Genomic DNA, 14,149 nt, shown 5'->3' with positions numbered 1-14,149 from the left:
TCACCATAGCAACAGGTTTAATAAAATAAATTAATTCATTATAACCTAAGAGATGCAATTTTAATCTTTATTCATGGAAAGAGTTATAATAGAAATCTTAGTAGTCCCAGTTTACAAAAGTTTAGCCAGCACTTCCCATTAGAGGATAACCCCTACTAAATGAACAATATCCCTCTTATATATGACTCCATACATCAACAGACTTCTTAGTCTCCATAAAGAAAACGTAAGTTGGGGGAATATTTTTGGATCTGTTGTTGGATGGAATGAACAACTAGGTATCCCATTCTTTATTAGGATACTTGTAGGCTATTTTAGTGGAAGTTCGATTGTAATTCTTGAAATTTTGGATACGGGATCACACGGACACTTGGGCACTTTCCAAAAGTTGGACTCGGATTTGATATAGCCAATTTTGAAGCAATGACTAAACCCACATACACAGCCATTGTCCAACATGCTAAAGGGGGCAAGCCAGCTACTGTGTTTGTTCCTACGAGGAAGCATGTTAGACTCACATCTGTCGACCTAATGAGTTACTCCAAAGTGGACAATGAAGATGAGCCGGTTTTTCGTTTGCGATCTGCTGAAGAACTTAAGCCTTTTGTTTACAAAATTAGCGAAGAAACGTTGAAAACGACTCTAGAGCATAGAGTTGGCTACTTGGATGAAGGTTTAAGCAGTTTGGATCAAGATGTTGTTTTAGAACTTTTTGAAGCCGGATGGATTCAAGTTTGTTTATGAGCAGTGCATTATGTTGGGGAGTTCCGTTATCAGCACACCTGGTGGTTGTAATGGGTACTCAATATTATGATGGGAGAGGAAATGCTCACACGGATTACCATGTTACAGATTCGTTGCAGATGACAGGCCATGCAAGTCGTCCTCTTCTTGATAATTCTGGCAAATGTGTCATCCTCAGCTGTCACGCCCCTTGTAAAGAGTATTACAAGAAGTTCTTGTATGAAGCATTACCGTCGAGAGCCATTTGCACCATTTTCTACATGATAACTTCAATGCTGAAATTGTTGCTAAAGTTATTGAGAGCAAGCAAGATGCTGTGGATTTTCTTATTTGGACGTTCATGTATAGGAGGCTCACTCGAAATCCAAATTACTACAACTCAGAGGCATCTCTCTGATCACCTTTCGGAGTTCGTCGAGAACACATTAAATGACCTGGAAGCAAGTAAATGTATCACTATAGAGGATGACATGGATCTTTCTCCTTCGCTTGGCAAGATAGCCTCTTATATTTACATCAGTTACACTAACATTGAGCATTTCGGTTCTTCCTTGACTTCCGAAACGAAGATGAAGGTTCTTCTGGAGATTCTGGCCTCAGCTTCTGAGTATGCTAATCTTCTCATACGAAATGGGGAAGAAGAGGTTCTTCGAAGATTAATTAATCACCAGAGGTTTTCCTTTGAAAATCCGAGGTGCACAGACCCACATGTCAAAGCAAATGCACTGCTTCAAGCCCACTTCTCTCGGCAGCATGTGGTTGGCAACAGGGCGAAAGTAGAGGTCGGGCTAAAATGAAAATTTTTTTCATTTAGGCAATTTAAAATTTTATAAAATTTTAAATTAATAAATATGAATTTGCATTTTGGCTTTCTAAAAATATAATAATTTGATCTAATTTTTTTAAAATTATATAAGCTATTAAAATGATGAAATTATATTTTTATTATTGTAAAAGTTACAATTTAATTTCGACCCCTACAAATATTTTCTGGTTTCGCCTTTGGGTGGCGAACTATCTATAGATCAGAGAGAGGTGCTCTTGTATGTTGCTAGCCTACTTCGAGCAATGGAGGTGCCAAATGGTGACACTAGGAATGTGGGAGCAAGATTCAATGCTTCTAGCAGCCCCCACACTTCACTAAGGAATTATCCAAGAGATGTCAAGAGAACCCTGGAAAGAACATAGAGACTATTTTTGATCTGGTGGAGATAAGAGACGACGAGAGGCACGCTGTTAGAAATGTCCGATTTGCAGCTGCTGGACATTGCAAAGTTCTGCAATCGTTTCCACAACATTGATTTATTATATGAGGTAATAGATAGTGACAATGTGAGGACCGGGGATAATGTCACCTTGCAGATTACCCTAGACAGGGAGACACAGGTTGAACCAGTTGATGCTCCCAGGTACCCAAAAGCAAAAGATGAAGGGTGGTGGCTGGTTATCGGTGACACCACTAGTAACCAACTGGTTGCTATCAAAAGGGTGTCTATTCAAAGGAAAGGAAAGCTGAAGCATGAATTTGCTGCACCTGTTGAAAAATATGGACATCACATATATAATAAGGATAATTACATGTTATTATTTACTATCATGATAGGTTAGCTCAAATTAAAAGTAATCTAATTTGGTTAAAATTTTATTGGGCTTTAATTATTAAATAAAGTATGAGTCAAATATGTGTAGATACTCTAGTATTTGAGTTCCAATCAAATTCTAATTAATGATGGGCTAATTAGAATTTGATTAGAACTAATATGCCAAGATTATAAATATTAGGATTATGGTCCTTAAATTATACACAAGATATCTTTTCTAATATACCATCATTAGGATTCAAATCCCTAAGATCCAGTAAAATTTTAAGGAACTTATGGATTCAGGTACGCTTCCGCATTTAGTTTTGTTATTTAGGAGGGTTTGGACAAAAAAATAGGCCCGAAAAATGGGCTTGGGCAAAAAAATTAGGCCCGTTTTAAAAACGGGCCTAGCTTAGGGTAAGGCATTTTTTGCTAGAGCCCGGCCCTGCCCGAATTCACTACATGACAAAAAATCTATTTTTTTAATATTATTTCCTTATTGTTTTCTCCCTATTTTGCTACTATTTTACTATTATGTTGTTACTATTTTGTTGTTATTGTTTAGATATTGTATAAAATTTATTTTATTGTTAATTTTTTTATTATTTTAAACACATTTGTTAATTTTTTTTATTATTTTAGAAGTATTTGCTTGTTAAGTTGCATCTATTTTTGTATTATTTAAGTATATATATTTTTTAAAATTTATTTTCAATATGTTGAGAAATATTTATTTTAATGTTTTTAGTATTTTTGATAGTTTATATATATATTAAAATTATATAAAAAAATAATATAAAAATTAATATGGTCGGGCCGGGTCGGGCCCGGGTTTTAACATTTTTATTCGGGTTGGGCTTGGGAAAAATTTTAGGCCCATTTTTCAGGCCGGGCAGGGCCCAGGCCTAGCAAAGGGCTTAAATTTTTAGTTAGGCCCGGCCCAAACTTGGCCCGGCCTGGCCCATGCACACCTCTAGTTTTAATTAAAGATGTCTAATATTTTAAATAGACTAGTTGAAACAAAATGCCGCCAGAGTGATCTCTTTTGTGTAGATTAGTTTATTTGAAATATCAAGATGATTATATGTTTTTGTGATTCATGCGTTTATTAATTGACCCAAAGGTAAGTTAATATTTGGTAGAATTTCAACGACATCTGTGGTGATAAATGTGTGACAATTATAAGGTATTTTATGTGAGCAATAAGTTAGTCCAAAGATTAATTAATTGTTTGACATAATTTATTGTCAATGTTTGATTGCTACAACAAGAGTACCGCTTAATATTACTGTCCAAAGACTTGATATTAATGTTGTGTTTGGTATCTTGAGATGGGATTAGCCATTATCTTGAATTTATTGTTTACTTATGAATATTGATGTGGGCTTATTTTTATTTATTTTTGTTCTATATCCAACTAATTCATCTTCTACTGCCACAATATCTGCTAATATAAATTCTATACCTATGCTTAATAGGACTAATTTCAATGAATGGAAAAGGCACTTACTTATAGTGTTTGGCTGTATGAACATAGACCTTGCACTAAGGGAAGAACTACCCACACCTCTCACTGCAGAAAGCACCCCTATGTTAAAGGGGATTTTGAGAGGTGGGATCGTTCAAATCGCATAAATCTAATTATTATGAAGCACAATATTTCAAAAGCCTTTAGGGGCACAAGATCTGAAGAGATTACTTAGGCCAAGGTTTTTCTTGATGAAATTGAGAAACGCTTCGCTAAAAACAATAAGGTTAAGATGACATCACTTTTGACTTCTTTGATGTCTATAAAGTATAATGGTCAAGGAAATTTTGAAAATCTATGGGCTATGAGTTTTATGATCTCACAATTAGGAATATTTTTGAGACGAGAATTGCAACATTTTGAAGATGTTGAGTTTGGAGGGAGAAATAAGGTTAGAGACATTGCTTTTGAGGAGGAATTAGATTACAACTCAATTCCTACTATCACTTTTGACGATGTTTAGGTTCTCATACCTATCATTGATTAAGAAGTGAATCCAGAATCTCAATAATACAATGTTGAACAACTCCATATTCAAGATGAGGTAATTGTTCCAGAAGAACAAACTCAACAACCTCAAGAATGAATGTCATTAAAAAGGTCCACTAGAGAAATGGTTATAATGGCTTTAGTGAAATATTTTGATATTAAGCTACATCAAATGAATATTAAGTTAATGGTTTCTCAATGGTAACATTGATCATACATTTATATGGTGCAATTAGAAAGCTTTGTGTCTAATGATGCAAAGTTAATGATTTGCAAAGAACTTCATCTATGGGCTTAAGTAAACTTCTTGTTAATAATATTACAAATTTTACCAAATGATTATCTCATTTAGTTTAGAGATAAATTTTGTTGATAATCGTATATGCCCTAAGTTTAGTGGGAGTTAGGTTATATATTTGGTTTTATATGTTAATGATATATTGCTTGTTAATAATAAGTATAGCCCCAATCAATGCCCTATAAATGATTTTGAGATTACAAAAAAAAATGCATTAGATTTTTTACATTTTAGCTATAGAAAGTCTAATGTATGTTTAGGTTTGTATACATTGGAATATTGTGTACACTATTGGGATGTTAGGCAGATATTTTAAGCAACCTTGATTTGGACCATTGGATAGTATACAAGAGGGTTATAAGGTATTTTCAAAGAACAATAGATTACATGCTCACATATCGGAGATCTAATTAGTTAAAGGTCTATTGTGAAAACAAATTGCAATCTTTTATTCCAATAGCAACAAGAGCATATCAAAGTAAAAACACATAGACTTTAAGTTCCTGGTTGTTAAAGTAAAAGTTCAGAGTGGCTAGGTGCTTATGAAGCATATTAGGACAAACTCCATAATTGCAGATCCGCTTACTAAGGAACTACACCTAAGGTTTTATAAGAGCACACTGCTCATATGAGTGTAATGTGTCATTTAAAGGATATTTGGTTTTAGTGGGAGTTTGTATTTTTAAATGCTTTTATGTTATGACACATTTTCAGTTATTTCAATTTGAAGATATTAAGTTTATTTTCTGCAGAAATAAATTTTATTTCATTTAAAGTTTATTTGGTTTATTCACACTCTGATTTTGGTAAGGTTTGATCTCACTAAGGAGGACCAGCTGGAAAAAGGCATGTTTAAATCATATTGCATGTAATTTTCATGCTACACATCTATATTTGATCTATGTCATTTGGTTGTGTTAATACACATGATCATGGATGGATTTAGTTACGATATATGTAACGAAAGTCGCCTTGGTTCTATGTTAACATAATTAATGGATGAGATTGTTCGGAATACCTTTTGGATATGATAGTAAAATTTCGAGCTCATAAGGTTATATAATGACGTGTAATTGTAGAGTAATTAGTATATATATGTGGTCCAAGTGAGAGATTGTTGGAAAATATGGACATCACATATATAATAAGGGTAATTACATGTTATTATTTATTATCATGATAGGTTAGCCCAAATTAAAAGTGATCTAATTTGGTTAAAATTTTATTGGGCTTTAATTATTAAATAAAGTATGGGTCAAATATGTGTAGATACTCTAGTAATTGAGTTCTAATCAAATTCTAATTAATGATGGGCTAATTAGAATTTGATTAGAACTAATATGCCAAGATTATAAATATGAGGGTTATGGTCCCAAATTATACACAAGATATCTTTTCTAATATCCCATCATTAGGAAAGAGAGCAGATATTCTCTGAATTTCTTGTGTGCTAATTTGGAAGATCAAATCTCTAAGATCCGGTAAAATTTCAAAGAATTCATGGATTCAAGTACGCTTCCGCATTTAGTTTTGTTCTTGATTTATTTTTGATGATTTGACATGATAGATCCTGATTTATTAAGTTTTATTTGATATTTATTTTACAAATTTAACAGCACCTATTGAAGCTGCAGAGAAGACATACAATTGTATTTCATGTGTGATTCTTACCTAGGTTGCGACCAGGAATATTGCTTCACGGTCGATGTCAAGGAAGCCGTTGGCCTTAGTGAAGACAGTGGCTCAGAGTAGGCTTATGTTCTGCTTTTCTTTATAATTCTTGAACCACTGTTATACTGGTTAGAACTTGGATTTATCATTTTGCAGTAATTCTAATCTCTTCTGTATGCTTAAGTGTTTGAGCTCCATTGTAGTGCTCACTATGCTAAATGGAGCTTTTTCTATGAGATGATTATGCTGAAGGAGCATATATTTTAGCATATACCTGAAACTCCAAAATGAATAAAACTGATTCATTATTATTTTATTCTAAATTTAAATTTAAATTATTTATTAAACTAATCTTATTAATATATTTAAATTTTTGATTTCCCTCACACTTACACTTTGAAGATACAATACATTTACTGCTAAAACTATCACAACATGTTTCATTGTAAAAATAAATATCTAATTCTTCTAAAATAGTTGAGTCTAAAATTTATTCTTGAAATTCAAATCATATTATTTGAAACATCATATTCGATAGAATTATCAATCAAATTTTCTATTTTTAATATATTTTTTAAATGTAATAATTTTTTAATAAATTATTCATTTAAACCAAATAAATTAATTAAACTCATCCCGTACGAGGGATTGGTTTATCCAACCTAGAGAGTCACAAATTAAAAGAAAAGAAAATTATGAGGAAGGAGTCCATTGATGACGTGGGAAGGTGAAGGTGGGGCTGAGAGCACACTTGGGATTGGGACCCATCCTCTCCCTTTGGTCTTTGCTGCTAACTTCACGGAGAAGTTCTCTTTCGGCCTTTTCTTCTCTGTGTTTTCCTTTCCCCTGAAAGAACGATAACCAAAATCATAAATCCTCATCTCACTCCAACTCTAGTATTTTTCACAGCACACCAGGTGATACTGATAACCCCATTTTAAAGGAAAACAAAATGATCCAATCTTCTCTTTACTAGCAAATCGGTGAATTGCTTCCCTCTCAGCTTCTCTCTCTCTTTTTTATTGTTTTAAAGATTTATTTATTTATTTTTCTTTTCCGGCTCTGCAATTTTGAGCTTTGCTTTGTAAGTTATTCAATGTTTGCATGGGAAAAAGTAAGATGGATGAAGAGAAGAAAAACCCAAAAGGCAAAAATAAGAAAAAGAAATGAAAAAGACCTATGCGTATGCGCCCAAACGTGTTTCTTACACAACCGGGCCTAGGTCGTTATGGAGAAGCAAGAGTCTGGACTGTTTTATTTAATGGGTTTCCCCTGTAATTTAGATAGTTTATATTTAATATAATATTTGTATAGTTGCTTCTTTTAGATACTGTTTTTCGCTACTTGAATTGCTATTCGTTGGTTAATTTAGTTCTTTTTGAGTTGTTTCTTACTGGGTTTTTTCTTCCCCTTATGAATGATCTTCTGATTGTTACTTATGGCTTTTCTACTTGCAGTGAAACTATCTGCGCAGGTGTTTCAAGTTCGAATTTTCAGTTTCCCTTAAAAGGGTTTGATTGTTCCACTTTTAGCTTCTTCTTTTTTCTTTTTTCTTTTTATAATATGGCATCATCTCATAGCAATACTCACACCGAAGCCGCAAAATTGGAACAAATCATCACTGAATTCTTCTATAAGAGTCTTCTAATTATTCTTGAATCGAGGTCTCCTTATGTGTCATCGCGAAATTATAGTGGTGAACAAATTATGTCATCTCCATCTTCGTCCACATCATCTTCCTCAGGTGTGAGACCAAGAGATAAATGGTTCAATTTAGCTCTTAGGGAGTGCCCTTCAGCACTAGAAAATTTTGATCTTTGTCGCCAGAGTAATTTTGAGCCGGTAGTGATTGATGTTATCTTGGAGCAGAAGCCTCTTGATTGGGATCCTGTGACCTTTTCCCCCAAAAGTGATCTTGTTAAGCATTCTTCATCAAAAGATAAGAATTCATTTTTCTGGAATTCTGATCAAGAAGAATCAGGCTGTGAGGCAAAAGGTGAGAAGGTTATAGAAAGGTGGTTCGTGCAGCATGAAAGTAGAAAGGGTAGGGATTGCAGTTCAGGGAGTAGAAGGTCAAGTAGTAATAATTTGAGTGCATTATATAAGAAATTGATATTGCTGTTGAGGTCCTTATATGTGACCGTTAGGCTTTTACCTGCGTACAAGATATTCCGTGATCTCAATTCATCTGGTCAAATCCGTGCTTTTAAGCTTGTTCCTAGGGTATTCTCTTCTGTTGAATCTTTCACTCAGAAAGACGAGGCTGAAATGCAGCGATTTTGGTTCACCCCTGTGGATACTTCTTGTGGAAGGCTTTGCCTTTCAGTTTTGTACCGTTCATCAATCTCAGATATAAGTTCCGAGTCATCAACCCCTATGTCCCCTCAATTTATACCAGATTATGTTGGAAGCCCATTGACAGACCCACTGAGAAGATTTCCTTCTCTTCCTGTGTCACAGGGCTCTCCATCATCTTTGCCATTCTCAAGAAGACATAGTTGGAGTTTTGATCGTTACAAGGCTTCACCGCCTTCAGTTTCTTTCTCACCATCCCCAACACATTCAGAATCACATGCTTTGGTTTCTAACCCAAGCTCTCGCCGTGCGCCACCTATGAGCTTACCTCCTCATCCTCCTGGGGCATCTCTACCTCATAAGAAGAATACAAACTTTGATGAGTATTGGCCTTCCCCAAATTTTTCTGCTTCCCCTTCCCCATCCCCATCCCCTTCCCCGTCACCATCACCGCCCATCCGCATTCCTGGGGTTCATCTGTCAAAAGATCTTTTACGTTCTGAAAGTGCTCCTGTTAACATACCTGTCCGTAAGCTTGCTGGTTCCCCTGCATTGTCCTGCAAGCAAAATTTGCCACCATCTCCTCCCCTTAAAATTTCAAGAGCTGATATTTCTTGGACTGATAATAATATGGGTCCCATGAAATCTGGCGCAACTATCGAGAAGGTATTTCATATATGCCTCATTGGTATGATTTGTGATTCCAACCCTATCTTGTTTTTCTCCTTGGAATTTACTTCCGTTTTGTATCTTATAGCTGTACTCTTTCGGGAAAGGAGACGGTCAGAAATATTCTGGAGTGAACTCACCCAGAATTTCAGTTTTCAGAAGCTCCAGTAGGTCTATACAAGATGATTTTGATGACTCTGAGTTTCCATGTCCATTTGATGTGGAGTACGATGATATGGACCCTGGTAGCAGGTAATACACGGCACTCCTCATATAAATTGTATTTTTTAGATTAACCCTTTTTGCGTCATTTGTCAATAGCTCATACAATTAATTTACATATTTTGCTTTTTAACTTCAAAGTTATTTTTATCCAGATTTCTTGAGGATTTGACACTTAATTAATTGTTCTTGTGTATTTGAAAATGTGGCATCATTTTTTTTATTTTTTTGTATTAACATAATTGGCTCAGGACTTGATTTGGTTGCTTTAACTTACCCTGGAGTAATTTGCTAAAGGTCATGTAAGCAAGCCATCATGTGTATGCTAAGACTAATAATTGCCTTTTCTGTTTGAATTTGTCTTCAACTAGTTCTGATCTCGTAAGACTGGATGTTAGCAATTGATGAACTTTCTAGGAAACTGAATAATCGTTTTTAAGCAAAGAGATTGTGCATTAGAAACTTCAATACCTTGCTGCTAGGAGTCTAAGTAGTGGCATTTCTGGTTCAAGAATTGGGATATATCAGTTATGAAGAGTTTCCAAATAAAGTTTGTTTTCTATTTTTGAGCAAGCCACCCTTGCTGGCATTAAACATTTTCAATATCTAGTCCAGGTAGTACCTGTAGTGAAATATCTGCTTCAGGGATTGGGATAAGTAGTGGTCTATCAATCTATGGAGAGTTGCCAATTAAACTTTGCTTTCCAGTTTTGTGACAGAAAGTAAGAAACTTCACGGTATTATAAATTTAGATATATCAGGTAGTCTGCAAAATTTGTTTTCTAGTTTTCAGAAAGACAGCCTGGCTGGTTGGCTTTAAAATGTTTAATAGATATGAAGTTGGATTGTATAACCATGCTGAAGTTTCTTGTGCCAGTTGAATTTAGCAGCAAGCGGTGGTAACTGCTAATCATACTTCAGTTGTTTCTTGTAATGCACAACCAGTATCAGTGAATGAATCATATTTGTTTTGGTATCTTCAATTTTAACATAGTTATATTAACAATGTAGAACTGCAGGAACATGTCTTTAAGTCACATGGTAGGATTGGGGCTGATTTCTGTGTATGACTTGGCCCTTATGTTTGAGGCAGCTGAAACAACAGCTGTCTTACTTTTTATCTTTCGATTGGTGAATAAATTAAATTAATACAAAGATGGGTGATTAAGAGGAGGCCAAAAAACAAAGATGGTTGATTAAGAATGATTTGTTAATGACTAAAGGATATGGTGGTTGCAGCAACGTTCTATGCATCCTTCTTGCTTGTCAGTAATTTGATTTGTTCAGTTTCTTGAGTTACCTCTAAAATTGCAACAAAATGTAGTCGAATGGCTTGTGTCAGTTGCATTTGCAGTAACTCTGATAATCCTTTATTAAAACATGGAACTTTATCAGTCTGTGTTGCTTTCCTTTAATACGAGACACAACAAACTGCTTGAAGGATCAAACATCATTTTGTCACACTGATTTATTTTACGGCATACTCAGATGTATACATGATCCAAGTATTCATATACTAATTTCTACTAGTTAGCTTCGTATTTATAATTATTATATAGGGTTATGTTTGGTATTCTTATGATACTTAGATTTAGGGAATAACTTAAATATTTATTTTTGTTTCTAGGAGTTTTTGAAATTGAGATGTTGGGATTATAGATAATGGAGATTTTCATATGCGGGCTATCAGAGTTGGATTTTGTCTTCTTTATTTCTCCCTAAGTTCATGTATTTCCCCCCTTCTGTTTTTATTTGGTTCTCCAGTTTCTCTTTCCTCTCCTGTTCTTTATTAGCCCACTTAACGTTTTTGAGGTTCCATGAAATTACCATGGGTGAAGAAATCCAAAAGTTCTAAAGGTAATTTGAACATTTGACATTCTCTTTTCTGCAATTGTTAGCTCAAAATGTTCCCTCAAGAAAATCCTTTAACCATTAACTTAAGCAGGATCATTAATCGAAAATGAGTCATGGAATTCATATCCAAAGCCACAATGAGTCATTTTAAGATTTTCTGATATTGGAGAGAACACCTTATACCCTTTGTCACGGTCATTATCTTATTTGTCACGAAATGAAATTGCTGTTTTTCTTTCCCTGAATTATTTGGGTAAACTGAATTGGCCTGCTTTGCATACTATGTAGACCCGAGTCTTATGATAGAAGAGGAAATCCATCTGATCCAAACGAGGCAGGATTGTTTATGAATAGAAAATCCCAAGATGCTGCGGTTGGTGCTCTTGTACGGTTGCTGAAGAAAGCCCCTCCACTTCGCCAAGACATACCGAGTTCGATTAATTTTTCAGAAGCCTCAAGGCCAGAAATGTGGAATAACAACATCCAAGAGCAAAACCAGAACAAAGAGGCTGTGACTGTTGAACGTGATGCTTCTTCAATTATTACATCTTCTAGGCTTGTCGCATCAATGACAACGGCTGATGCATTAGAGGAACTTCGGAGTTACAAAGAGATGAAAAACTTGTTGCTTAGTGAAGGTGGTAAGTCTTGCATATCTGCCAATTTAACCTCTGGGGCTAAACATTCTGGCAAGGGTACATGAGACTGATCAACTTATGTGATATTGGTATAGTTGCACATATGTACAGCGCTATGGTTTGAAAGACTACTACTACATGCTATACAGCTGAAACCATTTTCCTCTTTTTGTGATCATAGGAGTATATATATACAATATATTAAGTTTTTGGTTAAGATTTTTGTTAACAGAAGGGTTATTTGCTGGCCCCGAAATCTTTGTAAAAAGCACACTTGTCTCTGATCCTACATAACATAATTGCACATAATATTAGATGTTGGGTAAGGGTGGCGCATGCTTTGATATACAGGCTGTCATTTCTATTATTTTGCTTTTCTCCTTTGTTTCCCCTCCTGCATATAGATTTTCAGTAGAATGAAGCGTATGAGTTTCTCATACAAATGGGTTTAATACGGATATATTTACCTGTTTTAGAAGGTTTTTTTTTAAAGTTATATTTGAATTATCATAACCTGATATATTTGGAAGATTATAATTCTATTGTCACTTATTTGACTCTCCAACATTATAATAATAATAATAAAACATTATAAAAAACATTGTAGCACAAAAAAAAATTAAAATAAATTAGTAAAAATTAGGATTCTAGTGAACTGGTAGAATATCGATTCAACTGGTACATCTTTTTTCAGTCAAATTAGAAAAATGAAATTGAAAGACATTATCAAATAAAACACCAAGCTTGCTTCTTTTTTTTCTGAAATAATGATTAATTTGAAAGTTGATTAAAAATAATTTTTATAATTTTGTTTTGCTTTGTCTACTGCATCAAGCTGGCATTAAGAAGGAAATATAAATATATACTTGATGCACATCTCGTACACTTACTTGAAAGGTTAAGATTCATTCGTTATTTTTTCATCTACTAATATTTAATACAATAATCATTATTATTTAAATGGGTAGAATCCATCTATTAAATATGAAAATTAAATTTATAAATAATGATTAAACATGCATTGGATAGTAATAAATAAATGAAAAAATAATAAAATAAAATCAAGCCCTTGTTTAAATGCATGTTGCATTGATCCCATTCCTTTGTCCATTAATTTGCCACTCCCAAATCTCCCGATATCCTCAATAAATGTCATTAAGTTCCAAATGAAAATGTTTTTTTTTTCTTCTTTACAAAAATATCAACATCATCTTTGAAAATTCCCAGCGTAAGGCCTCTCCTTTTTGCATGAAATAATGCCTTACAGACCACAGATAATGTCTCTGGTTGCATGTCTTCGAACTCCACTGTCTTACCGAATGAGTAACAGTCGCTCTTGGTTGTGATCCATCAACGCGCATGCTATTCCTGTTCCAGCTCGGCCTCGCTTCCTTGCAAATGGGTAACAACACTACTCTCACGGTCCGTAAGTCCCCAGGGAAATAATGATCACATATTTCTTTTTATCTTATTTCATGGAAACTACCAACGTCATTATCGAAAAGTGTGTTGGTGGAATTGACCAAGTCGGTAAAATAAACTAAACTCTAAAAAGAAATTGAGAATGAGAGCGAGAGTTTTTAATTAGTGTAGATAATGTGAATAAAGAAGATTATACAGTAGTAGTTTTAACAATTTAATGATTTAAATAAAATTTTTTGAATAATTTATTAATTATTTTATAATTTTTTAAAATTGAATCATCAAAATTTAAATAAATAAAACACATCACCAATTCCTGATCCAAATTGTAAAAGTAAAAAATCTACAGTTAATTTAGCAGATAATAATTCACACAAGAAATGGTTTTAAATTCCTAAAAGGAAAATTGAGCGTCAGAAAAATGTCGAACGAGGTTCCAAGTGAACCACGGATTTAGACTTGCATAGGTGCGACGACTTGACCAAGACTGGGCTCTTCTTTCTTCAAACAAAAGCAGTAACTTTTTATCTTCAATGCCTCACAAATTTATGGGAATTTTTTTTAATAATTTCATTATAAGTTCTGATTATATCTTTTATTTTTTACATAATACTTAGAACTACTCATAACCCATCACAACCCATAAATGGAAGGATAATGAGCTTCAGCGCACTTGAATCCATATCCTCTTACATTGACAACAATGTCTATGTCAATTGAGCTAAAACTCAATCGG

General features: G+C 34.1%; 1 protein-coding gene and 1 pseudogene across 3 annotated transcripts; both read left to right on the top strand.

Annotated features, from left to right (window-relative positions):
- The first annotated feature begins 423 nt into the window (after positions 1 to 423).
- LOC107960910 (DExH-box ATP-dependent RNA helicase DExH12-like) lies at positions 424 to 6,624 on the top strand (annotated as a pseudogene).
- Positions 6,625 to 7,003: 379 nt separating this feature from the next.
- Positions 7,004 to 12,337, top strand: LOC107959577 (autophagy-related protein 13b). Of its 3 annotated transcripts, none has more exons than XM_016895663.2 (4): positions 7,004 to 7,296; positions 7,771 to 9,274; positions 9,366 to 9,529; positions 11,642 to 12,337. In XM_016895663.2, the coding sequence occupies exons 2-4, from the start codon at positions 7,877 to 7,879 to the stop codon at positions 12,054 to 12,056; spliced, it is 1,977 nt and encodes a 658-aa protein (XP_016751152.1). In that variant the 5' UTR covers positions 7,004 to 7,296; positions 7,771 to 7,876; the 3' UTR covers positions 12,057 to 12,337. The 3 variants fall into 3 exon arrangements, with proteins under 3 accessions (XP_016751152.1, XP_016751153.1, XP_016751151.1); XM_016895664.2 differs by having other exon boundaries at positions 7,045 to 7,230; XM_016895662.2 differs by having other exon boundaries at positions 7,046 to 9,274.
- The last annotated feature ends 1,812 nt before the right edge of the window (positions 12,338 to 14,149 follow it).

The sequence above is a fragment of the Gossypium hirsutum genome, chromosome A05, assembly GCF_007990345.1.
Source record: "Gossypium hirsutum isolate 1008001.06 chromosome A05, Gossypium_hirsutum_v2.1, whole genome shotgun sequence".
NCBI classification, from domain to species: domain Eukaryota; kingdom Viridiplantae; phylum Streptophyta; class Magnoliopsida; order Malvales; family Malvaceae; genus Gossypium; species Gossypium hirsutum.
This window is presented reverse-complemented; position numbering and strand designations above follow the sequence as displayed.

Excerpts from the sequence above, each read along its gene's own strand:
- LOC107959577 (XM_016895662.2), top strand. The coding sequence starts at position 7,727 with ATGAATGATCTTCTGATTGTTACTTATGGCTTTTCTACTTGCAGTGAA. Across the intron at positions 9,275-9,365 it reads CTGGCGCAACTATCGAGAAG|CTGTACTCTTTCGGGAAAGG; the intron begins GTATTTCATATA and ends TGTATCTTATAG. Across the intron at positions 9,530-11,641 it reads GATATGGACCCTGGTAGCAG|ACCCGAGTCTTATGATAGAA; the intron begins GTAATACACGGC and ends CATACTATGTAG.